We start from the raw sequence: 23,961 nt of genomic DNA, 5'->3' as shown, positions 1-23,961 counted from the left end.
TTTCCTGGCCAATCTCCCTGAGCACCAGGGCCCTGCGCGTGGGTCCCAATCCTCTGGCCCTTGGTAGCTGTGTGGCCAGGAGGAGTCCTGGGGAGAGAACAGGGCAGAGCTGGCCTTGGGCTGCCAGAGGCTGCAGGGAACGAAGACTCCTCGCAGGGCGTGGGGGGCCTGGCTGGGGGGGCCGAGGCCGTCCACCATGAGCAAGGCCTGGCCCCAGCCCTGCGCTGCAGGAGGAAACCCCCTCTGTCCCTGGCGCCTGGGGGCGGGGCGGGCTGCCCACAGCGGCTGAGGCCTGGGTTCTGGGCCTGCACCTTGGGCTCCAGCTCCTACCCTGGCTGACACCTGGGGAGTGTCCCGAGCTCTGGGAGCTTTGTCCTGCTCCTGGGGAAAGTGACAGTCCCTGCCTTACAGGAGGGAGGGAGCGTGAAGGCCAAGGACAAAGGCCTCCCTGGCTACTCAGTGGAGGCAGCTGGCCCCAGGCCTTGCCTCGTGCTGTTCACTCCCCGCCCAGCCTTGCCGAGCTGGTCCTGGGGCTCCCAACTCCCCCCGCCCACCCAGCGTCCCCCTGTCTTGTCCTCTTCCTTCCTGGCTCCCAGCCCTCCAGATCCTGCTGGAAGCAGGACTCCTGGCCTTACTCCCTCTCTGGCTTCTAGGCCCCTTTCTGGTCAGGGGCTTTCCAGCATTTCCTAGGACTCAGCTTTCAAAAGCCAAATGCACCCATCCCTAAATATATCTTGCTCAGACCCCCTCTAGTCATCCACCCATCTTTAAGACTTGGCAGCCATGCTGCCTCCTCCAGGAAGCCCTTGGGGATGTCCCAGGCCTCTCCTTGAGCTTCCTCATGGTTCTTTTTCACAGTCACGTGAGCTCTTGTTTGCAGCCTGGAAGTGCCGGCTTCATCTTGTTCACGCGGGACCCCACTGTCCAGCACAGCGCCCCACTGCTCAGCTGGTCTTTGCTGGGTTGAAACCCTGGTTCACCCCACTCCCATCCCCACGTCACCCCCCTCGCCCACACTGGCTGCTTCATATCAGAGCGACTTATGGCTGCTGCGGCTTAAGGGCTCCTTCCCAGGTGGCTGTGCACCCCTGGCCACGCCCCTGCTGGTGATGGACCAGGGGAGGAGCATACCCTGGGGCAGGGGCGGAGGGCAGGGTGGACTGTGGGAAATCTGGTCCCCAGCTCAGCCACAGCCCAGGGCTTCTCCCAGCCCCAGGCCCTCAGGAACACCCCACGTGTTGACTTTTGGGGGGGGGGCAGGTGTCTCTGCTTCAAGCCAGGGGGGCTTGGTGTCCTGCACGGGGACCGCCAGCTCCTCTCCTGTTGCAGGGAAGCCACAGAGGACTCGCCTGCAGAGGGAGGAGCATCCTGGGTCTCTCACGTCTGGAATTCCTGGCCTCCGCCATCCCTGGCCTCCGCCTCCCGGTGGCTGGGACGACAGTCCTGCACCCCTGCTCCCGCCTGGGCGCCCTCCTTTGTAAGACTGGGATGGCCAACGTGCCCGTCTTGCAAGCCTGGGGATGTGGGGTCCCTCTGAAAATTCTGGGAGTTGGAGTCACCACGTCCTTAAGGAGGTTGATTAATAACCAGTCGGATCTCTCTCTAGAGGGCAGGACACTTGTCCTTGGCCTTGTTGTGGATCCTGTTCCTGAGTGATGTGCAACGGCCTTCCTGGGAGTGGGCTAAGAGCTGGAGCCCTGGGGTTTCCATCTGCACTGGCCGCTCCGGCCTCTTCGTCCCCACATGGCTGCCTGCTACTGAGCAGTTGCAAGGGACTTTACTGGTTGCTTGTGGCAGCCCTGCTCTGTGGGACCTGCCTCATCCCACCACTTGTCCAAATAAGACCTCTTTCCTCTGGGGACACCTGCCCAGCTTCTCTCTACCTGTGCTCCACCCCACTCCCCTGTGCACACAAAGGCCACCTGCAGGAGCAGCTCCATTAGTGTTATGGGTGGAAATGTCCTTTACACGGTCACCATCCTGAGGAGGATCGAGAGGGGTGGGGACCAGTGCCCTTTGCTCAACAGTTTGCTTTCTTTGCTGTGACTTTTAAATCACCACATGAGGTGGGCAAAGCAGGGGTCCTTAGTGCTGCCCTGGGACAGGAAGGGAGGCCCAAGGTGCCGGATGGCCTGCCTTGGCCACAGCCCTCAGCGGGGCAGCACCGACCCTCCAACCACAGAACAGGGTCCGAGAAGCCAGGCCCCAGGACCTCAGCCTGGGAAATCGACAGCTGGCCCCAGGGAGACCGCTGGGCGCTGAGCCTGAGCATTAGGCAAATGAGCAACTCCAGGAAGCACAAAGCCACGGAGCAGCAGGTGGTGACAGCAGGTGACAGAGGTCCTCTAGCTCCTGACACACTGCAACCCCGGTGGCCTATCCGTGACCTCCCGCTCCGTGGTCTAGAGGACGTAAGTCCTGTGACAGGTCACACAGTAGCAGGGGGTACAGTGGGAACGCAGCCATGTCTGAGCCAGGGACCAACACTCCAGCCCTGGAGCATCAGAATAATAATGTTGATAATCAGAGGCTCACTCTTTGCCAGACCTTGCACGTTCCTTTGGGTCCTCCTGCCACCAAGAAGTTGATGCAAGATAAGGTTAGCCAGGCAGGGGACACCCCCAGGAGAGGTGACAGGCAGGGAGGAGCCGGGAGGCTGGGAGGCAGGACAGGTCCCAAGGCCGGGGAGCAAGGGGTGCTGGTGGGAGCAGCTCAGGCCTCTGGGGATCTCGGGGCACTTGGCAAGGCCCCAGGTGTCTCTGAGCTAAAGTGGCCCATCAGAGGGCCCCTGTGTCTCCTAGATATAGACCTGCCATGAGTCCCTGCCATGACTGGTCACCTGTGGGAGCGGCTGTGGGACCACGGCCCTGGTGCTAATGGGGAAACAGGGTTGCGGATTCCACAGGCTGCACTGGGCCCCTGGGCCACGCTGGCCCCCACAGTAGTCCCGAGACGACCGTCTGTGACATAAACTGCATATGTTTTCTCTTTTCATCCTGAAAAAACAATCGGAGAGGCGGACGGTGGTCATTCCACCTCAGAGTAAGAAACCTCCATTTCACAAATGAGATCACGGAGCTCAGGGTAGACTGAGAGGTGTCGGGCAGACCAGGCCCAGTGGGCCTGCGTACTCCCAGGGACGGGCCAGCAGTGCCAGCCGGGCTCCCCGTCTTCTCCTCCCTGGGAGCCAGGAGCGGGTCTCCCATAGTCACGGAGGAGGGGTGCAGGCGGGGGTCTGAGCCCCGCTCCTCCAGCCCCAGGGTCCGGCTGTCAGCTCCGAGCCACTGTCTTCTCGAGCCTGGGCCTGTGTGTGCCCAACCCTGGGAAACTGGCTTTTGTGCCCACAGAAAATCTGTCAGCGGGAGCCCGAGGGGCGCGTGAAGGTGGATGTGGTGTTGCGGGCGGCCGAGGCGCTCCTGGCGTGCTGCCCCGAGGACCAGAAGCCGGAGATCCTGGCCCGGCTGAAGGACATCAAGGCCCAGTGGGAGGAGACCGTCACCTATATGACTCACTGTCACAGGTAGGCAGCCAGGACAGGGCACCCACCAGGGCTGCCGACCCTCCTTGGCCAGCTCCACACTGGCCTGGAACCTGTGTCCAGGGGGCATTTCTCAGTCTTGGGATTCCTGGAACAGGATGTTCTTTGGGGGTTCGGGCCCGGCCTGCCTGCCTCTTCCTCATTAGCATCCAGCTTAATGATGACAGTAGATACTGGGAGCCCCAGGTTTGCTAACGAATCCTGGTAGCCTGCTCACACGTACACCCTCCAGGGTAGCCCCCGAGAAGAAGGCCTGGTCTGCCAGCTTTGGCCCCATGCTCTGCCTGCACCAGAGAGCCCGGCTTGGGGGCAGGGGTTGGAGAGGACAGACACAGAGACTCACACAGACCTGGCCTCCACTGGAGCCCGTTACTTGCTGTGGTTACTGTGTGGTCTTGGGAAAGTTACCTGACCACCTTTTTTTTTTTTGATGCTGGGATTGAACCCAGGGCCTCATAAATGCCAGGCCTTCGATTGACCACTGAGCCACATCCCCAGCCTCTGAGCCACAGGCACTTCCTCCAGTCATGGGGGCCGCCAAGTGCTCCTGAAGGTTAGGGGGATGGAGGGATGACCAACGGCAAGGGCAAGGCCCGGTGCTGTCTTCCAAACCCTCCCACTCAAAATCCCAAACAAAGTGGCTTGAGGTTTGCTGCCTGGAGAGAGGGCCAGGTCCGCCTTACAGATGGGAGGGTTCCTGTGTGTGGCTCAGGGGCCCCTGTGGCCGGTGGAGAGGCGTGCTCACGCTGAGAGTTCACGGCGCCCCTGGAACCCACATGCAGGCCGCAGTCCCCTACTGGATAGTAACTAGCAAGCCACAGACACGACTGCATCTGCATGTTGATGGCACAGTCCCGGGTGACCTTGTCCTTCCTGACTGTGGACAGCACGTGGCAGGGGCCCAGGCCATGTGTTCAGAGTCCCGGTGGCAGGGAGATTTTGGAGGGATTGGTGTGTTGAAGGTGGAACTGGGGTGCTGCTGGCTTACTGCTGCCTGAGCCGCGTCACTGGCTGGTGGTTCTCAGGACACACCTGATGCTGAGCCACGGCCTCAATGGGAGCTTATCAGCAGGACAGGAGGGTCTCTTCCTGGAGGACCGAGTGAGGTCTAGAGTCTGGAGTGTCGGCCAGCTGTCCCGTGACCCTGGGGAACACACAGGGCCTTCTCCATGGCCCCTGGTGCTGGGGCGGGGACAGTGGCATGGCCCCTGCCCAGGAGCCAGGCGGCACCTCCTCATGTCCCCGTGCTCTGTGCCCACAGCCGCATCGAGTGGGTGTGGCTGCACTGGAGCGAGTACCTGCTGGCCCGGGACGAGTTCTACCGCTGGTTCCAGAAGATGACGGTCACTCTGGAGCCCCAGGTGGAGCTGCAGCTGGGCCTGAAGGAGAAGCAGTGGCAGCTGAGTCACGCCCAGGTGCTGCTGCACAACGTGGACAACCAGGCCGTGCTCCTGGACCGGCTGCTGGAGGAGGCGGGCTCCCTGTTCAACAGGATCGGGGACCCCAGCGTGGACGAAGAGGCCCAGAAGAGGATGAAGGCCGAGTACGACGCAGTGAGGGCCAAAGCCCAGGTGAGGCCAGCTGTACCCTATGCAGCCACCTCCCCACCATCCATTCACTGTCCACTGTCCAGCCGCCCTGCACCCCTGCCCCCGCCCTCCCTTCAGCACCCTCCTGACCACCTTCTCCCTCCTCACCACCTGCCTCTCGCTGTCACCAAACCTGTCTGGCCCCCACCCTGCCCACTGACCCAGCCAGCCCTCTACCCACCCATCCCCCCCAGCCTAACCTGTTCATGTGCTCAACCTGGTGATCACCCACCCACCACGCACTGCCCCTCAGCCCACCCACCTCGTCACTCACATTCACCCATCTCTCTCCCCGTCCACCCCTCACCCACCTGCCCTTATCTACTGTCTCCATCCACTGATCCACCACCCACCAGGCACCTATCTGTCACCTTCTACCTACCCGTCCATCTGCTGCCGCCACCCACCACTCCCCATTACCCACACATGCCCAGAGTCGCTCAGGGCTTGATGTGCCTGAGTCCACAGGTGGTGACCAGTGGCTGGTCACTGTGCCGTTCTTCTCCACCAGAGCAGCACCCTTCTCTCTCATCCCCGCCCTCCCCCTCCTGTCCCTCTCCTACCCCCGCCCTCTGCCCGTCCCTTGCCCACCTTGCCTTGACTCATTGGGTTACTGAGTTCACGTGATGAAGTTCTGTTTGGTTCTTTATTATGTCCACTTATTCTTTCTTTATCAAATGTCCTTTTTTCCTGAAGTCTCCTGTTCCTCCTGGATGCGGATCGTATTCTGAGCCTGTGTACTTCTCGGTCCCCACGGGGGCAGGGGGCTGTTCAGGCAGCTAAAGCCCCAGGGTCTGGTGCTACTGCTCATGTGTCTCTTGTTGGGGGGACTGTTTCCCGGGGGCTCTGGGAGTGGGAACTGTGAGTCACCCCAAGCAGGCTTGCTCTGTGTGTCCTCGGGGGTGGAACATGCCCGGCCTGCAAAACTCCCCTGGGAATTTACCTTCATAGTCCCCCTGGGGATTCCTGAATCAAATGGGTTCCCTAAACTGAACCCCAAAACCAAACTGTGGGACAGGCCCCTGGCTCTGTATTCCGAAGGTGACTGGTTCTGTCTGTTAGGCCTAGTCTAAACCACGAGTTTCTGTCTCACGCTGACTTTATGAACGTATGTGTTTCTAGTTGCCCTTGGCTGGTGTGGGCAGGAAGCCCCCCTGGGGCTCCCTGGTAGGGGGTCTCTGCTTCTTCTGTGGCCAAAGTTCATGCAGAGTCCAGCCTGAGCGCTCAGCCCCAGCTTCTAGAAACCAAGCCCAGTGCGCGTCATGGGGGAGTTCTCCGCAGCTTCCCTCCTGGTCTGGGGACTGTTCCTTCCCACTGTGCCAGGTGTGTGCTGGGGGACAGGGCTTGCTCCCTCTTCCTCCCTCTTCCCCACGATCCTGCTGGCCTGGCCAGAGGACAGTGCAGGGCTGGAAGTCTCCTGGGCTCCTCCCTCAGCTCAGGGGAAACAAGCCCCATAGTAAGCAGAGACAGGGAATCGGTGGGGAGCAAGGTGGTCCCCGAGTGAAGAGACTTGAGTTCAGGGTCAGGCTGCTGCTTCCCAGCTGTGTGGCCTGGGGGCCGCTCCCCTGCTCTGCCAGGTTGCCAGGGCTGCTGGAGACACCTGTGTGCTCTTTAAAATCAGCAGTGTTTTCCCAGCGTGGAGGACAGCCTCTGTACCAGGTGGGTGAGAATAAATAGCAACAGCACCCATGTTGGGCGTGCAGCAGGTGCCCAGGGCTGTTTGCTGGATGCACAAGTCCCCACCCCTGCAGCAGGAAGGCGAGCAACCCGCCGGGCCCCAGTGGGCCGTGGCAGAGGTCCTAGGACAGCTGCTCAGGGGTCAGGAACTGGAAGGCAAGGCGGGTATCAGGTTCCTTCTTGCAGGTGTAGCAGCAAGCCAAATCCCAAGTGGCCAGGGCAGGCTCAACAGCAGTTCTCTCTCCAGGTCTCCCCTTGGCCCTTAAAGGGCACAGTGCTGGCCCTTCGTCCTGACTGTACAGAAAACAGGTGCCTGTGCCAATCAGCAGAGCCCCTGGTGCAGGGTGCAGAGGAGAGGGAACGGAAGCTGCTGGTGTCCACTGGGTGGGCGGATGCCAGGGTGCTGGCTGAGCACTAATTCTGGCCCCAGTGCAGGAATGGTCACCTCGGAGAGTCTCACTGTCATTCCAGGGGACTTCCCCCTCACATGGGCCAAAAACCTGTAGAAATGGCAACTCTTATGGGGAAGCACTACTTTTTACAAGCCTCTTCCTGTCTCTGGCCTCACTCGATTCCTGCAGTCTTCTTATGAAGTAGACAAAGAAGATGTTATTGGGCTCAGTTTTCATATAAAAAAAAAATAATCCCAGGGTCTGACAACCCTGGCCACTGGAAGAGACAGAAGTTCTGGGTGGCTCCCTAGGAGCTCCACCTGCAGCTGGGCCTCAGGTCCTGGACGCATCAACACACCTGGGCAGATCCTTGGTGGTCCAGAGTCCCCTGGTCACCTGCTCTGCATGTTTGATCGCGGACCTCACTTTGCTTGAAAGGCTCCCTCAGGGCACCCCAGTGACTGCACAAGGACCTGTGAGGGTCAGTCCTGGGAACTTCCTCTGGGTCCAGGCCTGACCTTGGGGTGGGGAGGGTCCGATGTTGGTGGGGAGGGGACCGGCGTGGCCTCTGGACGGTGAGATTCTGGGTTGGTCAACAGGCTGAGCCAAGCAGAGACACAGGCTGGCCCAGGGCAGGCGGAGGGAAACTCAGGCGGGTGGCCCGTTGCCCAGAGTGTCCTGCTTGTTTGTATTTAATCCACGACTTCCGTTTGCCAAAGCACAAGACGAATAGCAGCGTCCTCTTTCTTCCGGCCTCCCCCCTCCCCCCGTGGGCCTCAGAGAAGCAGTGTTTGTCTGGTACCTCGGCCACGGGTCAGAGACACAGACCCACGCTGCCCTTGCTCACTGGCTGGGCTGTGACATCCCTGCCGGCTCCGCTGGGCCACAGACGGCTTGATTGTTGGGTCTAACGAGAAGGCGGAGCACTCTCCCATGTGTCACCCCTGACATCTTCCCACGGCCACGCTGGACCCTGCCGTGAGGGCTGCGCCTGGCACGGATCTCGTCTGGATCCCGGCCCTGCCCGCCACTCCTCGCGAGCGCCTGCTTCCCATCACCGAGACTTATTTACTCTGGACGTGGCGGGTGCCAGCGCCTCATCACTCACACACTGGGCACCTCCCGTGGGCCCTTCCTGGGGACGTGGGGAGAGGAATGCACTTCCCTCCCACATCCGTCACATCAGCCTCCACGGGCTGCTCCCGACCCACGACCCACGGTGTTTACAGATGAACCTTCCCTGGGAATGGGGGAGCTGGGCGGGGTTCTGAGGGATGCCAACAGTCCCTCAGGGCTTGGGGAGCCAGCCAGGGAACCGGCCAGGTTCCAGCACCCTCCCCGCGGCTGCAGGGGACGGTTCCAGTCCAGGGTCCACTTTGGGATGCAGGCACTTGTTTTGAGAGAACCGCTCAGTTCTTCCCTGAGGAGCTTGGTCTGAAGCCTGGGAGTCTCCGTCTCTAAAATGGGGGGTTTTCTCCCATTGGTTTCCATGGTTGTCACAGAGGGTTAAATGGATGGGTGTTTCTGGATTTGGTGAGAAGCCTCTCAAAGGAGAGGGAGCTTGTACAAGCCGCTGGGGACGTTTTTCTGGTCCACTTGTCTGTGTCTCTTCCCAGTTGAGAGCTTCTGACTTAGCCTCATGGCAAGCAGGGGCCCCCCTGGATGTGGCCTCTCTCCAGGATGAAAAGCCCAGGTCAGCAAACTGCAGTCCTTGTGCCAAATCCAGCCCTGCCCCTGCTTGTGTCTGCCCTGGCAGCTGGCAGCGGTTTCCACATTTTTAAATGGTTGAGAGAAGTTAAAAGCTGAATGTTTCGTGATGGCAAAATGGCATGAAATCCCAACTTTACTATCCAAAATGAAAGCTGTGTTGGAACCTGTCATCCTTGACACGCTGGCTAAGGATGCTCCTGTCCTGCAACAGAAGTGGCCGTTACATGGCTGGCGGATTGCAACAGAAATCAGGCGGAGGGCAAAGCTAGACCCCATGCCGTGCAGCCCTTGATAGAAAGTCTGCCAGGCCTTGGCGCAAGCAGTGATTTGGGGCCTGACACTTGAGGCTTGAACCTTGATTCTGTCAAGAGTTCTGTGACTTCCTGACTCTGGTTTGGACAGTGGCAGGAGAGAGGTTTTGTGGCATCGTGTTAAAGAAGCTAATGTGTAAGTTCCAGTCACACTATGGAACGAGCCGCTGTCTTTTCCCTTCTCTTGACTGTCCCTGGAAAGTCCCTTTGTTGGCTGACACCCAGGGTCTGCTGTTCCTGTCACTCAAGAGGCACACCTTGAGCCGGCCCTGAGCTAGATGACATAGTGGGGCAGCGTGGTCTGTAGTGATCTCCTGGTCCCCCTGAAGGTGGAACCTGATGGAGGGGTGCTGGGCTAGAGTTGCATCCTCGTGTTTTGGAAATACCCTGGGCCTCCAGGGTAGTGGGCAGAGCTTCAAAGAAAGAAGGCAGGGCCCTGGGGTCAGCTCTGCCAGGTGGTGCTGTGTACTGTGCCAGAAGCCCTGGGAAGCAGGGGATAGTAAACTATGACTCATGGTTACCAAGAGCTTCCCCGCTGCAGGGCACTGTCCTTAGAGTGGCACAAGCCCTGGCTCATTTCATCTCCCTGCACCCCAATAAGGTTGATAGGAAGGAAGAGACTCGGGCAGAGAGGAGTCCATGACATGCCAAGGTTCCAGCCGCAGGCAGTGGGCTCCCTGGCCCAAGGCCTTGACCAGTGGACCACAGAGCCTCATGCCAAGGACCGGTCTTGGGATGCCAGAATTTATAACTTGCATGTAAGCCTGGGACAGTAGGGAGCCATCAAGGGGCTTAAGGGGACAGCACTGTGATCAGGGAATGTCTAAAGAACAGTCTCTAGGAGCACAGTAGGTCTCACAGCAGGGATACTGTCATTTCCCTAAGTATCAACTACCCTGCCTCTGGGGCGTTAGACCTTCAGTGGGACTGGCTGAAGGTCAGATTCCAGCCCATGCAGTAAGCATCACCATGTCCTGGAGAAGGGGCAGCCTGCGTACCCTGTAGGCATGGTGCTAGAACTGCCTGTTGGCTCTGTGTTGCCACCCAGGTTTGCCTTCCCACTGTCTGAGCCTGGTGACCTTGGGCAAGTCCTTTCACCTCTCTGAGGCTCAGTGTCCTCCTCTGTCAAACCTGAATAATCACGGGGGCACTGCCTGGGCCGCCAGGAGAGCTCAAGGAGCTTGAGTATGTAAAGCTCTTAGCGGGTCGCCATGGTGCTAAGCACTGGAAGGGACAGTGTTCCGGGGGAGTGTTGTCCTTGTGGTCACCAAGCCCCAGGTGTTGAGTGCCATTCCTAGGTCACACCAGCAGTAGAGTTAAAGGCAGGGACAGCCAGACGGGGGACCCTCACAGCAGGTTCTCCCCTCCTGCAGGACCGGGTGGACGTGCTGCAGCGGGTGGCCCAGGAGCACGAGCAGTACCAGGCGAGCGTGGAGGAGTTCCAGCTGTGGCTGAGGGCCGTGGTGGAGAAGGTGCACGGCTGCATGGGGCGGGGCTGCACGCTGCCGCCCACCCTCCGCCTCTCCGCGCTGCAGGTACGTCCAGCCCGAGGCCCCGGACGCCGTGGAGGGAGCGCCCCCCTGCGGCGGGTTCTGAGTTACAGTTAACAGGGCAGCTCCTGGGCACAGACCCTGCCCTGAGCAGGAGCAAGGCATCCAGCGCAAAACGCTGGGGGTCTGGCTGCTTCACGAAAGTCCGGGAGCCAGGGGCCATTTTTGGACACGCAGGACCACAACAGCGTGGTCTAGACCCGTGGGTTTCAAGGCAGGCAGGTGGCAATGTCCAGACACATTTGTCACAACTGGGGGTGGGTGAGATCAGGGATGCTGCTAAACACCCTCCAGTGACCAGGACAGCTCTGCAGCAGGGGATGACCCAGCCACTCATGTCAGTAGTGCCCAGGAGAAGAGCTGTGGGTGGACCTCGGGCCTCAGTCCAGAGACGCTGGCCTCTATGACTGCATGACCCTGGAGAGACCCCGGCTCCCTCTGCTAAGTGAGTGGGCAGGGCATCCTCAATAATTCAAGAGCCATGTGGCACCTGATGGGTGTGTTTCGTATTTGTATTTAATGGACTCACCTTTTAAAATGTTGATGAAAGTTATTCAGAAAAAAACAACACATTGTCATAAATGGAAACCCAGCACCATTCATCATGTAAACACAGTGGAACGGTCCCCACAGTGCTGTCAATGGCTCTGTGCCTTAAAAAGATGGGCCAGTGCCCAAAAGTGCTAAGTCAGAGAAGCACCCAACCCACTTTCTCCTTGACCTAATCAAAGGCTTGAGAAGGGCTTGGGAGGGACTCGGGTGCTCACCCTGCCGCCCATCCTGGGGCAGAGAGTCCACCTGGGCAGCCCTCACCCAGGAATCCAGGGATGAGTGCCCGCGCGGCATCCCAGGTCTGCTTCCCCCTGCCCTTCCCGCTTCAGGACATGGCCAAGGACTTCCCCCGGGGCGAGGAGTCTCTGAGGAGGCTGCAGGAGCAGTCCAAAGGCGTCATTCAGAACACCTCTCCTCTGGGCGCGGAGAAGATCCTGGGAGAACTGGAGGAGATGCGGAAGGTCCTGGAGAAGCTGCGTGGCCTCTGGGAGGAGGAGGAGGAGCGGCTGCAGGGACTGCTCTCGTCCAGGGGGGCCTGTGAGCGGCAGATGGGGCTGCTGGAGGCCGAGCTTGGAGAGTTCAAGAAGGGACTTCAGAGGCTGGCCCAGGAGGGCCTGGAGCCTGCAGGGAAGGAGGCAGGGACTGAGGACGAGCTGGTGGCCCGCTGGAGGCTGTACTCGGTGAGTGGGGTTTGGCCAAGCCCTGGAGCGGTCCAGGTGTGTGAGCTCGTCTGTGGGACGGAACAGCCACCAAGCCTTACGCACACCCCCTTTGGCCTCCTGGGTCTCTGGTACCTTCCTGGAGGGGTAGAGGACAAATGGGTGTTCACCCCCATTTTCCAGATGAGGAAACTGAAGCCCAGAGAGAATCCCCCCACCATTCCCAAGGTCATAGGGTGAGCTAGAGAGTAAACACCAGAGGTAGACAGGGCCTCAGAGCCCTCCCTTGGTGGCTTGGGGTGGACATCTCAGTAGAGAACAGGCTGTTACCACAGAAAGAAAAGCTTGTAATGGAGACATGACAAGTGACAGACACAGCGGTGGGGGAGTCTGGGGAGGCCAAATGGAGGATGGTGGGGTGGACTCCAGACCCAATCAGAGGACACCCTGCTCCTTTACACTCAGGAGATGTATTAGTCACCATCCTGTCATATCACAGAATACCTGAGGCAATTCACTTATAAAGAGAAAAGGTTTGCTTTGGTTCATGGTTCTGAAGCCTCCAGTCCATGATCTAGTGGCCCCATTTCTGTGGACCCCTGGCTCATACCAAGAGCTCATCTCATGAGTCAGGAAGAGGAAGAGACTGGGGTCCCAGAATCCTCCCCAAGGGCACGCCACTTTCCCCTAGGATCTAGGGATTTCCCGGTCTCATCTCCTCAAGATCCACAGCATCTTCCAAATGCATCGGCCTCTCCTCCTTCTAATCTTTGCCCATAGACAAAAATGTTTTTGGAGGTAGTAGCAGGCAGTGACCAAGGGCATGCCCTCTTTCGGCTTTCTTGAGATTCAGTCCTGTGGCAGACCAGGTCACACTGCAGCGATCATCTTCCTGCAAGGGAACCGCTTCCCCTCTGCATGAGCAGAAGGTGCTGTGGTCCAGGGTTAGGGCTGGGAGACTCTGGGGCCAGACCTCCTGGGCTCAGCCCTGCTTCCTCCCCTTGCTTTTGGGAAAGTTTGGGGAGGATTGCTTTAGCCTCGGTTGCCTGTGAATTGGGGGAAATGACAGAGCCTTTGGAATTGCATCTGCCACAAAGGCAGGCTCCCACCAGCCCCGCTGCCCACTAGTGGCCCACATCACTCCTAGAATCCCTCCCAGAGCTTCCTTCCTTTGATCCTGTTCCTGGGGATTCCCTGACTTAGCCTGATTGGAGCTGCCCGGGTCCATCCCTGTGCAAGGAGGTTCTGAGGTCAGCTCAGGAGGGCAGAAGCCCAGGGCTGCCTCAGGGAGCCTGGGTGGCAGCCGCCCTGGGCCCCTGGTCAGTGCCACCTGTCCCCTGTGGCTGGTGGGAGCATGCCCCTTGTATTGTATGGGACAATTTTTAGAGCTGCCCTGAGTTTCCCCCGAGCCCCAAAGTGCTCTCTAGCACCCCACCCTGGCTCCTCCTGAGCAGGAGCCCAGAGGGGCTTGAGTTCTGCAGGTCAAGGTCAAATTCCAATGTCCCCAGCCAGCAGGAAAAGGCAGCCTCTGGAGGGGCTGATCACAGTGAGGTGAAGCGATTTGAGCGTGGTCACCACGCACTTCTTGGTGGTCCCTCTGTAGAAGTAGAGATTCACAGAGCACCCTGTGGTGCACGCTCCATTTTGAGCTAAGGAGGTGGCTCAGCCGTGAGGCACACAGTTTGCAGGTTTCACAACCGTCCAAACCGCTAAGCCCAAGTGTCCTTGTGTAGAACATGGGCCAGCCTCTCTCCAGGCTGGTGGTGAGGCTCGGGTGGATGGGGCACCTGGGGCTCTCTGCAGGGGACGGCGCGCCCTCTGCCCTGGGTGTTTGTGCATGAGGAGCTGGCAGCTGCCACCAGCATGTTCAGAGGCAGGTGACAGTAAGAACTGCAGCTCAGAGAGGAAGGGCCAGCCTAGGAGTGAGCTGACGGGCCCCAGCCCCTGCCCTCGGCGACAGGCTCCTCCGACCTGGCGCCACTCACTGGCCTGTGCTCAGCCCCCTGCGATCTGTGGCCATCCCCTTGAGGAGCCTCATCCACCCTGGGGTGTCATCCTGTCCTGCAGGCAACACGGGCAGCGCTGGCCTCCGAGGAGCCCCGGGTGGCCTGGCTACAGGCCCAGCTGAAGGACCTCGTGGCCTTCCCCGACCTGCAGCCGCTCTCCGACAGCGTGGTGGCCGCCATCCAGGAGTACCAGAGGTACCCGGGGAGCCCAGGGTGGCAGGACTGAGGTGCACCCGCCTCCCGCTGAGTGACCGGCTGCTGCGGGTCCTCCCTCGGCTCAGGCGCTGGGCCCTCTAGATCTGTTCTGGGTTTCGCTCCTAAAAGAGGCCTGGACTGTCTCTGTCCTTGGTGGGCAGCCCAGCGCCCATTCCATCAAGTCTGTTCACGCCAATTAACACCGGGAAGGGTTCACCATGCAGTGGGCCAAGGGGAGGGCTACTCAATAGGTCAACAGCAGTGCCCTGCCTCTGGCCACTCTGGGACCTCAAGCGCATCTTCAGACCAGCCTCTGCCTGTCCCCTCAGCCGGTGGGCATAGCCTGGAGTGGACATGGCTTCCCTCTGAGGCCTGAAGCAGCGTGGAAACGTGGGGCGTGGCCCTCTTTCCCCCGAGACGTGCTAACACAGCACAGCGGCCACTGCTGGGTACGGGCTCCCTCAGGCAGAGCAGGGGTCCAGCTTGCGGTGTCTCTCCCCCGACAGCCGTGCCCAGGCCCCCCTCTCCATTCAAGGTCACGGCCTGGGTCCTCTGTGAGGTGCTCCAGGGTGGGGGGTGGGTTTATGCCGAGGGTCAGAGTGGCCGAGGGGCTACCTCTGCCTCTGCTTTCTGTCCTGGAGCTTTCCAGGGCTGCACATCTCTGTCTGGGAGCTGGACCTTGGATTTGAAAACGTGCTCCTAGAAATGAGCGGGGCCTGGGGTTAACAGAGGGTTCTGATGGCCTCTGCTGGGGCAGTGCCCGTCTCAGGTCTTCACGGTTTACCCTGTGGCTTGCAGTCCCCTGGCCAGGAGGCTGGGCTGCTGGCTCACCCGCTGTGCCCTCTTGTCCTGACAGCGTGGACCTGAGGCCCAGCACTAGGAAGGGTGAGGTTTTCAGAACCTGCCGCCCTTGGTGGACCTTACTCCCCACTCCTTGGGGAGTGTCAAAAGCCCAGCTCGATTTTGCAGCCATTACATTACAGATGGGCAAAGCCCTCGGGGTCAAAGGAGCCCTGGACACTAAACCCCATTCCTGTTTTTTGCTCATTTTTAAAATTAGACCGAGCTTTTGCAGTTATTGGTTTATCCTCAGCAGGAGGGCCGGGCCTTTCTTCCCAGGAGACGTCTCTGTGTCATCTCAGCACTCACAAGTGTTTTGGGGGCACCGTGTTCCCCATTTGTCAGGTGAAGAAACTGAGGCTCCAGGATGAGCCAACTAGATCGCAGACTCGTCTGCCAGACTTGAGACTCCCGGTCGTCCACACCTCCTCTGGACGCTCACACGTCTTATTTATATACAAGCGCAGAGGCCCCGGGAGCCCTGGGGTCTGTGCCCAGGAAGACTTGAGCACGTGCTGAGGCCTTTCCACGTCACCCAGAGTCCCTTCCCCCATACCTCGTGGCCATTGCTGCAGACCCTCCCAGCAGCCCGCGGGACGGAGAGGGCCCACCCTGAGGCAGTGCTCCTGGGCTCCCTGGGGGTCCGGCGGGGCCTCACCTGGAGCTGACCCCGCTTTCTCTTTCTTGGTCCTCGCAGCCTGAAGGGGAAGAGCACCAGGCTCCGCAACGCCACGGGGGTGGAGCTGTGGCAGGGCTTCCAGCGCCCCCTGCAGGGCCTGCAGCTGTGGAGGGCCCTGGCCCAGCGGCTCCTGGGGGTCACCGCCAGCCTGCCAGACCTGCCCTCCATCCACACCTTCCTGCCCCAGATCGAGGTAACTGCGCCAGGAGGGCCGGCTTCTGTGGCTGGGAGGCTGCTGGCTGAGCGTGGGGCGCGTCAGCCACTGTCCTGGGGACGGGTGTGTCCCTGGCCCCGCAGACACGGGCTCCAGCTCACTGCTTGGGCAAGACCTAGTGCACAGGGAGTGTCACGTTGTCATCGGTGATTCAGGTCATCCTCAAACTTGGGTAGGAGGCGAAGCCTGGGATGACCCCAGGACGCCCCACTGACCCCCTCCCACCCAGGGGTAGCTTCCCTTTTCCTTCTGGACCCCACCATAGGCCGTCCTCTGTGGAACATTAGCCATTCTGTGAGAAAGCGGTGTTGTCAGGCCAGTGCCTTCACTGTGGCTACAAGTGACAAAAGCTGCCCAGTGGCAGGTTAAAACACAGGCTGACTTTAGGACTGAGTGTCATCGAGGACCCAGGCTCTACCTAGCTCCAGGTGGTGTTTCTCCTTCTGGCTCCAAAATGGCTGCCACCACCCTACACACGCATCCCCCACAAGCAACACCTGTTGCAGGAGGGAACTGTGGGGGCCCAGGGCTCCTTCCATCACCACTTCACTATCAACAGGGAGGCCCATCCCAGAAGCTCCAGCAGCTTCTCTTACATCTCACTGGTCCCTCAAAGTCACTTGACCATCCCTGGACCAATCAGTGGCTGAGGATGACGGGATCCCTGGGACTGGCCTGTGGCCATGGTCTCAATAACCCGGGCATCCAGGTGGGCACCCAGCCAACATGCCGGCTACTGGGTGAGGGAGGAGGAAAGGCCGTGGTGTGAGCAGCTGGCAGCGGCTGCCATGGTCAGTGCTGTCCACAAGAGACTGAGGGTCACCTGTCAACACTGCTCTCTGCCGTCACTGAGCTCTGAAGTCCACGGAATGCTTCTGTCCCCAGTCATAGACGGGTAGAGTGGAAAGGGACACAAAAATGTGCCGGGTGTCGGCCTCCTTTTTACACTAGTGTTCCTTCTGACTGTAGACGGCCTACCTGCCAGAGAATGGGAGTCCCCCAGGCCGCAGCGCCACCGTTGACCTGTGGGGACACTATCTCTAGTGGTGAAAATAGAGACACGTTTTATACGTAATATCCAACACACACTAATTATGACAACAAGGCTTTGGGAGCAGCCTCCAGCATCTCATTTTGCAGAGGAGAGATTGGCTGGAGCCAGGGAGAGGTCAGAGAGCCTGTTCCCCTCAGGCTGCTCCATGGAGGCCAGGGTCAGGCCTGTCCAGGGAGGCCGGGCTGGGCGGGAACAGCAGGCACAGGGCCCTGTCTGATGTCCCCGTCAGTTTTCCCCCGGGTTCTAGAAACAGCTCTGTGAGGTGGAAGAACTGATTTTATGGTTGTTGCGGGGCTGTTAGGGGAGCCAGGTCCGGGAGAGGGCAGCCCCCTGCTCAAGGTCTCAGACACTTAAGGGACGGGGCCCTGCCTCAGCTGCCGACTCCGTCCGGCGCTCTCCTGCTCTGCCAGGATCCCGTCTCCACCTCCTCCTTCCACCGGGTAGAAAGCAAACCAGGGCCTCTGCCGGGCAGGGGCCACAAGTGGAGTCTCTCCAGGGTGACCCAGGCCTCCCAGCCCAGGTCCGCTGGCGGGAGCAGGGGGGCCAGGAGCTCAGGTGTCCTGTTTGGTGCCTTCCATGTGGCCCTCCTGTGCCACCCCCTGGAGGGAGGGTTCCTTTAGCAGGTGTGGCTTGAGTGGCCAGCTTCAGCTGACCTGGCTGGGCTCCTGGCTTTAGCCGGAGAGTGTCCTGCGCATCTGCGGGTTTCTGGCTGGTGAAGTGGCTTCCTGAGGACTGTCATGAAGCCCAGACCCAGGACCAAGGGTAGGCAGGGCCGTGCTCCCCCTGAGGGCCGTGCTCCTTCCCTGCCTGAGATCCCTGGTGGCCTTTGGCTGGTAGAGACAGGCTCCCGATCTCCGCCCGCTGACACACGGCCACCCCCTCCCCACCTTCCTTCTGCGAATGTCCACGTTCAAAGCTGCCCTTGGTGCGAGACCCTGGCCGCCCTGGGTGACAGCCCACCCTAATGACCTTAACTCGACTCTGTACAGACCCCATTTTAAGCTGAGATCACATTCCGAGGGACTGAGGGGAGCACTCAGACCTCACTGCATCTTTTTTGGGGAGACACAACGGGGCGCATCCCAGCTGGTCAGTGACGGAGCCTGGGAGAGCTGTGCTTCTGTGTGCTCTGCGTGTGGGGCACCCAAAGGCTCCTTCCAGCCCCGTCCCAGCCCCAGGGCGGGGCGCGTCCCTGCAGGTTCTACAGAAGAGGAAAGGGAGGCTCAGAACCGCCCACGGCCTCCCAGTTAGCAGGGAACCCAAACTCAGGTGCCCTTAACCTGCCACGCAGCCTCTGGACGCGGTGGACACAGGGCGTGGCTGTGTGGCTGGGCAGCCCTGTGAGGCTTGCCACGGGCCGGGTGCCCTCATCTGCAGGTCGTGCCAGCGTGGCTGAGTCACTCTTCTCTTGCCAGCCCGCTGCCCTTCGGGGCTGACATCAGCACCTGCTCCTCCAAGGAGCCCTCTCTGATGTCGCCAGCCAGCACTGACCACCCCAGCACTTCCCACCTTTGAATTGCACCTGCCAATCTGCCTGAGGGCTTGGTCCAGCCCCAGCCCCGCGCCTGGCTCAGGGTCTCAGGTCCGGGAGGGGGTGTCAGTAACATCACCAGGTATCACACCAGGTATAACATTCTGGCTTCCAGAACTCCCGGGCGCATGGTCAGGGCGGGCCTCCTGGAGCAGGCAGGGCTGGCCGTGCAGGGTGCAGGTGTCCTGGAGGCCAGCTGCCATCCTATGAGGTGGCTTCCGAGTCCCCTCAGGTCCCCTCTCTGCCTGGTAAGCCCCTACACATCAGAAGTCCACCGAGGGGTGACCCCTCCGGGCAGCCTCCTGCCTTCCCATGTCATGGCCCCTCACAACCCTGCTGGGGGAGGCCCTCTGTCTAGAGGTCAGGCTGGTTCAGGGAAGTCCCGGTGCCCACTGGGAGGCCACAGGCAGGTAGGAGCCACATGGTCCAGCGTGTGTGGCCCTCGGTGGCAGATTTCTGAGATGAGGAGAAGGAGGAACTATCACTCGGCTTTGGTGACAGGTGGGTGGTGTGGGGTGGTTGGGAGAAGACTCGGACTTGACCCTGAAGCTTCTGTTTGCCTCCGGGACACCTGCACAGAGGCGCGCCTTCCTGCTGGGCAGCGCCAGGACCGGGTGCTCCTGACCTGCTGTTGAGCTTCCTGGGGGTCTTGTCACCCGCAGGCGGCCCTGGCAGAAAGCTCCCGCCTCAAAGAGCAGCTGGCGATGCTGCAGCTGAAGACGGACCTGCTGAGCAGCATCTTTGGCCCAGAGCGAGCCAGCGCCCTCCTGGAGCAGGTGGCGAGTTCCGTGAGGGACAGGGACCTCCTGCATAACAGCCTCCTGCAGAGGAAGAGCAAGCTGCAGGTGAGGGGCGGCGGCCTCTTGGCACTGGGCCTGGCCAGGCGGGAGTGGCCCTCACGGTGGTGTTCCAACCCCCACTGCCACTCACCGCTGTGGCCTGGACGAATCCTTCTGTCCCTCACCCTCTCAGGCTCCTCGTGCATAAACTGGGTAGGATTCTCCCAGGATCCCTCTAACTGGTTCCCTAGCCACCTGTCTGTCCCCTCCCTACTCTGCAATCTATCTTATACCACAGAGAGCTGGTGGAGGACCAGCGCAGGTGAGAGCACTTGGAAACGTTAAGCCACCATGATGCTGGGCTGGTGTCATTAGTGACACGCTGACTGTCCCCAATCCAAGATGCAGCTGGGATGCAGGGAACAGCCTCCTCTTCTACAGGATGAAAGCTTGCTGAGCCAGCGGAGGATGATAGCAGCTCTGAGGCACAGGGCAGTGTCTGTGGCCGGGCACTTGCTCAGAGCATCACCCCCTGATCTTATCTGACCCACGGTACCCACGAGGACCTGCTATTCTTCCCCCTGTTTTACCAATGAGGAAACTCAGTGGTGGCTCTTGATCCAGAGTGGCAGGGCCAGGACATACCCCACACGGCCTGACCCCAAGCCTGCTGTCTCACCTCCTGTGTTCTCTGCCTCCATTAGTAGGGCCAGGCAGGGTTTTAGGAGCTGGAGAGACAAAGAAAGAAAGCCGAGAGTTCACCCCCAACATTCACAACCTGGTGACGGAAACCAACAAATGGACAATCCCCAGGAGATGTCCAAAGGCTGTCTGTGAGCCAGTGGTGACCTGGTCAGCATATGCAGGGTGGGCTTCCTGGGCCTCAGTGGTAAATAAAGGGATGCGGCTATGTCCAGCAGCACTTTGCCGACGTAAACAACCTCTGGTGGGATTTGGGGAGGGGTTTGCCAGCCCCTGTTTTAGAGGGATGTGGCCAAAGTGTTTTGCAAGGACATTATGGGACCCTAAGAAGAGGCACCCAACCCCATCAAGGCTCTGAGAAGGTTTTCTGGAGCAAGAATGTGCTGAGGAGAGCAGCCAGGCCTTCTATGGGTGCCAGGTCTATAACAAGGTGCCCCTGAGGAAAGCTCTTAATTCGCAGCTGCCCATTCTGTCTCCACAGAGTTTGCTTGATCAGCACAAGGACTTTGGAGCTGCTTTTGAACCCCTACAGAGGAAGCTCTTAGACCTCCAAGTTAGAATCCAAGCTGAGAAAGGGCTTCAGCGGGACCTTCCTGGAAAACAGGCCCAGCTCTTGAGGTTGCAGGTAAGGGGTCTGTGGGGCCGAGTCAACCCTCACAGGGTTGACTTTTTTTGTGCATAAAAGCAGTTCCTCCTCTTCTAGTAACCAGCAAAGCCGGAGCCAGCTGGAGCCAGAGATTTACACCTTACTTGAGATCTGACTTTTTGTCTTAATGGAATTTCTGCTTATTTATATGATGGTCCCTGGCCTCAACGGGGCCTTTAGCACCTTCAGACTGCAGATTCTGAAGCCTAACAAAATCATAATTATTTACCTCTGAGTTCCAAAGCCTAAAATTGGTATTGGTTTCTAAAATTGCATTGCTAACTATCCCTAATGGGTCCAGAGGCCTTCAGTTAACTAACACAATTCTGAGATTGAGAGTATGCATTTTAACCCACACGCAGATCCTTGATAACAGTTGGCTGGATAAGGAGCTTGCTGGTTTTGAAAATGCATGTGATCCAAAAATCATCTTTAGAACCCAAGGACAGCTCACATATAGAGTGAGAGTTCTCTGCAAGATATTACGCTGGTGCGTTTGAGTCTTGAAACCTGAAATTGGGGTGTGGTTCTTCATAAGGAGAGGTAGCCATCAAGTGAAAGTGATTTTGTCCTCCATGATGTCCTCTGGTCTTTTACTGAGTTTATTTTCATGATGTTCCATAATATTTTGGTCTGATTTAAAATTTTTCATCAGCCGTGAGCTGGGCCTATAAGACCAGACACGTGGTGCATCTGCTGGTGTGGGGGGCCCTGTATCCTGGAAAGCCCCCACCCCAGGCCCTCGCTCTGAGCTGACCCCCACCTCCGCCCTGATCAGCCTCAACAGTGAGGGTCAGGGAGGAGGCTCAGCACCCCCTTCTCCACGGCAGGGGCTGCAGGAAGAGGGGCTGGAGCTGGGCCTGCAGATGGAAGCCATGCAGCCTCTTGTCCAGGGGAATCCCAACCACCAGCACAAGATGGACCAGCTTACTTCTGACCACCAGGCCCTGCAGAGGCCCCTGGAGGTAAGGCCGTCAGAGGAGCCTGAGGGGCAACCAAGAATCCTGGGCTCTGGGGGCCTTTCTCCCTCTTTCCTTCCGTCCTCCCTTCCCTCCCTGCTTCCCGGGACAGGTGATTACTGAGGCCTCCGCACGGGGGCGCTGCACTAGGCCTGCGAACGGAGTAGTCTGAAGGAGAGGGCCAAGGCGTCGTCTCCCTTGGGGATGGTCGTTCTAGTTGGGTAGATGCAGATAAATCAGCAAGAAGCAAGTAAAGGCTCCACTCGGTATTGAGCTAAGGGCCGCGAGGGGGAAGAGCTGCTGTGACCCCAGCAGCCTGCGCGCAGAGGCCTTTGCAAAGGGAGCCCTGAGCCCCGGGGCCGCAGAACCTTGTCTGCAGTGCCCTCTAGTGGCCGCCTGGACACTTGCGTGTGTGGCGCAGGCGAGACTCCTTCCAAACTGGCCCCAATGGACAAGAGGAAATGCAGACTGCAGACCCCTCAGGCGCTGATTCGTTCAGGTGCAGGCCTGGGTCTGCCTTTGTGTGGAGTCTTGAGGCCGTGAGCTGGTGTCGGACAACCACACTTCAAGAAAACAGTGTGAGGCAGGTTCTTCTGTCCATCCCACCCTGCTCAATGCCCTCTTTACAACCTCCAGCCCATAGATAATGTGAGTTCCCCTCACAGACCATTTAGAACTTTCTAGAATATAAGAGAGATTTTTCAAAATAGTTATAATCAAATAGTGTCCTTTGATGCTTAAATGCTCCGAGGTGGCTACATCAAGACACGGGGGTCAGTGAACGCTCCCTCCAGGTCACGGCCACAGGTGCCCCATCCGTGGTGGTGCCTGCTCGGCCTCCTGGGATGCAGTTTTCTGGAATGTGATAAAAAGTGATCAAACCAAAGTGCAGTGTCCCATCCTTTTACACCAGGGACCTGTCCCTGGAGAGGCCAGCATCTGCATTGAGCCAGACACTCCAGGGGTCTCCAGGGAGCACAGCGCCACCTATAGAGACTCACGGTGCAGGTGACGCATAGAGTCCCCCTAACACAGGAGCAGCTTGTGGTCTCAGGGTCGAGGGAGGGGGCGTCGAGAGACAGGAAACCATCCCGCAGCCCAAGTCAGCTGCGGTACCCACATCCAGTCGGTGAGCGGTGAGCGAGGTTGATCAGAAGTCAGGAGCTAGGGACTGCAGACTGCGACAGTCCCATTCCACCAAGTTTCTTTATTTACAGTTTGCATACTCATTTAAGGGGAAATGGCCCCTCCTGTTATTTGGATGTTCAGGGCTTGTTAAGTCCAGTGAGTTTTAACGTGCCCCCCCCCCCACACACACAGTGATCTTCCCCTGCCCCGGGGGGAGGTCCCAGCTCTAGGCAGTAGGGAGCCATTGAAGGCATTGGGTGGTGAGAACTAGGAGGAGTGAGGTTTTAGGTAACGTTTCGCCCTTGCTGACAGCCCTCAGGGACAGATGCTCCACCCCCCCTGGAGGCCCACGGAATGCCCAGCCCCTCTCTGGGTCCCCATCCCTGGCATGGTCCTGGAACCCTGCAGGGCCAGCCCGTGTTTGTGGAACGCAGGAAGGCAGGGCCTCTGGTGGCCCCACATAACGAGATCCTAAGCTGGGAGACACAGCAGGAAAGGGGACGGTGGGCCCCGGGTCTGACTGGCTCCTAGTGAGATGAAGAAGGTGCTCAAAGGGCCCCGGGCAGGATGACCAGGAACATGGAAAATGGCCTTCTTCTGTGTTCAGTGCCATCTTTCCTGGAGACAGAGAAGAACAAGGTTCCAGCCTCCGAGGCCTCGGTTTCCCAGGAAACAGGCCTCAGGGAGGAGGAAAAAGCAAGACTGTTTGAAAACCTGTTGGTGGAGTCCAGTCCTATCCGGAAAAGTGAATGTCTTACTGGGCACCTCGGTGGAATCTTAAATTAAACGGATCGGATTCAGCAGCACCCAGAAAGAACCCAGAGCAACGCCAGCCTCCCTCACGCCCGCCAGTCACCGCCGGCTCCTGACCTCAGACTGGACTCAGCTTCAGTTAGGCCTGCTGATGGAGCCACACGGATGCTCATACTGTGTGCGTGCTGGCCCCCCACACGTGGTTGTAGGTTCATCCTACACTGCACTGGTGTGGCATGCCCATTCTTGCTGCTCTAGAACATTCCATTGAGCAAAAGTGCTTGTGCCCGTTCACACCAGCCCCACCTGCCCTTGGCTGTTTCTATAGGAGACAGGCCAGGAGGTGGGAGGCATTTTGAACCAGACTTGATCTTTGAGGATCCTTGTGCTGTGCCCAGGGAGGACCAGCCTGTGGTGTCTGTCTGGCTGTGGGAGGAGCCAGGGCCCAGGAGGTTTGGGGTCCTGCAGGGTTGGGGGGTGCCTGGCTCTCTGCCTGC

The 23,961-nt window shown here is 59.2% G+C and overlaps 1 protein-coding gene across 7 annotated transcripts in view; it reads left to right on the top strand.

Annotated features, from left to right (window-relative positions):
- The window catches only part of Syne3 (spectrin repeat containing nuclear envelope family member 3), an 82,638-nt gene that overhangs the window by 39,861 nt on the left and 18,816 nt on the right, over positions 1-23,961 (top strand). For 5 of the 7 annotated variants that reach the window (XM_078050807.1, XM_078050808.1, XM_078050806.1 and 2 more), the window contains exons 3-11: positions 3,348-3,520; positions 4,800-5,109; positions 10,591-10,752; positions 11,649-11,999; positions 14,046-14,179; positions 15,717-15,891; positions 19,160-19,342; positions 20,460-20,603; positions 21,455-21,589. In XM_078050807.1, coding sequence (XP_077906933.1) covers positions 3,348-3,520; positions 4,800-5,109; positions 10,591-10,752; positions 11,649-11,999; positions 14,046-14,179; positions 15,717-15,891; positions 19,160-19,342; positions 20,460-20,603; positions 21,455-21,589 — 1,767 coding nt within the window. Of the gene's footprint in view, positions 1-1,329; positions 1,478-3,347; positions 3,521-4,799; positions 5,110-10,590; positions 10,753-11,648; positions 12,000-14,045; positions 14,180-15,716; positions 15,892-19,159; positions 19,343-20,459; positions 20,604-21,454; positions 21,590-23,318; positions 23,629-23,961 lie in introns of those variants that run through there. The other 2 variants (XM_078050810.1, XM_078050811.1) reach the window with 2 other exon arrangements.

Source organism: Ictidomys tridecemlineatus, chromosome 5, assembly GCF_052094955.1.
Source record: "Ictidomys tridecemlineatus isolate mIctTri1 chromosome 5, mIctTri1.hap1, whole genome shotgun sequence".
Lineage (NCBI taxonomy): Eukaryota > Metazoa > Chordata > Mammalia > Rodentia > Sciuridae > Ictidomys > Ictidomys tridecemlineatus.
Note: the sequence above shows the minus strand (reverse complement) of the source record. Positions and strands in the feature narration are given on the sequence as shown.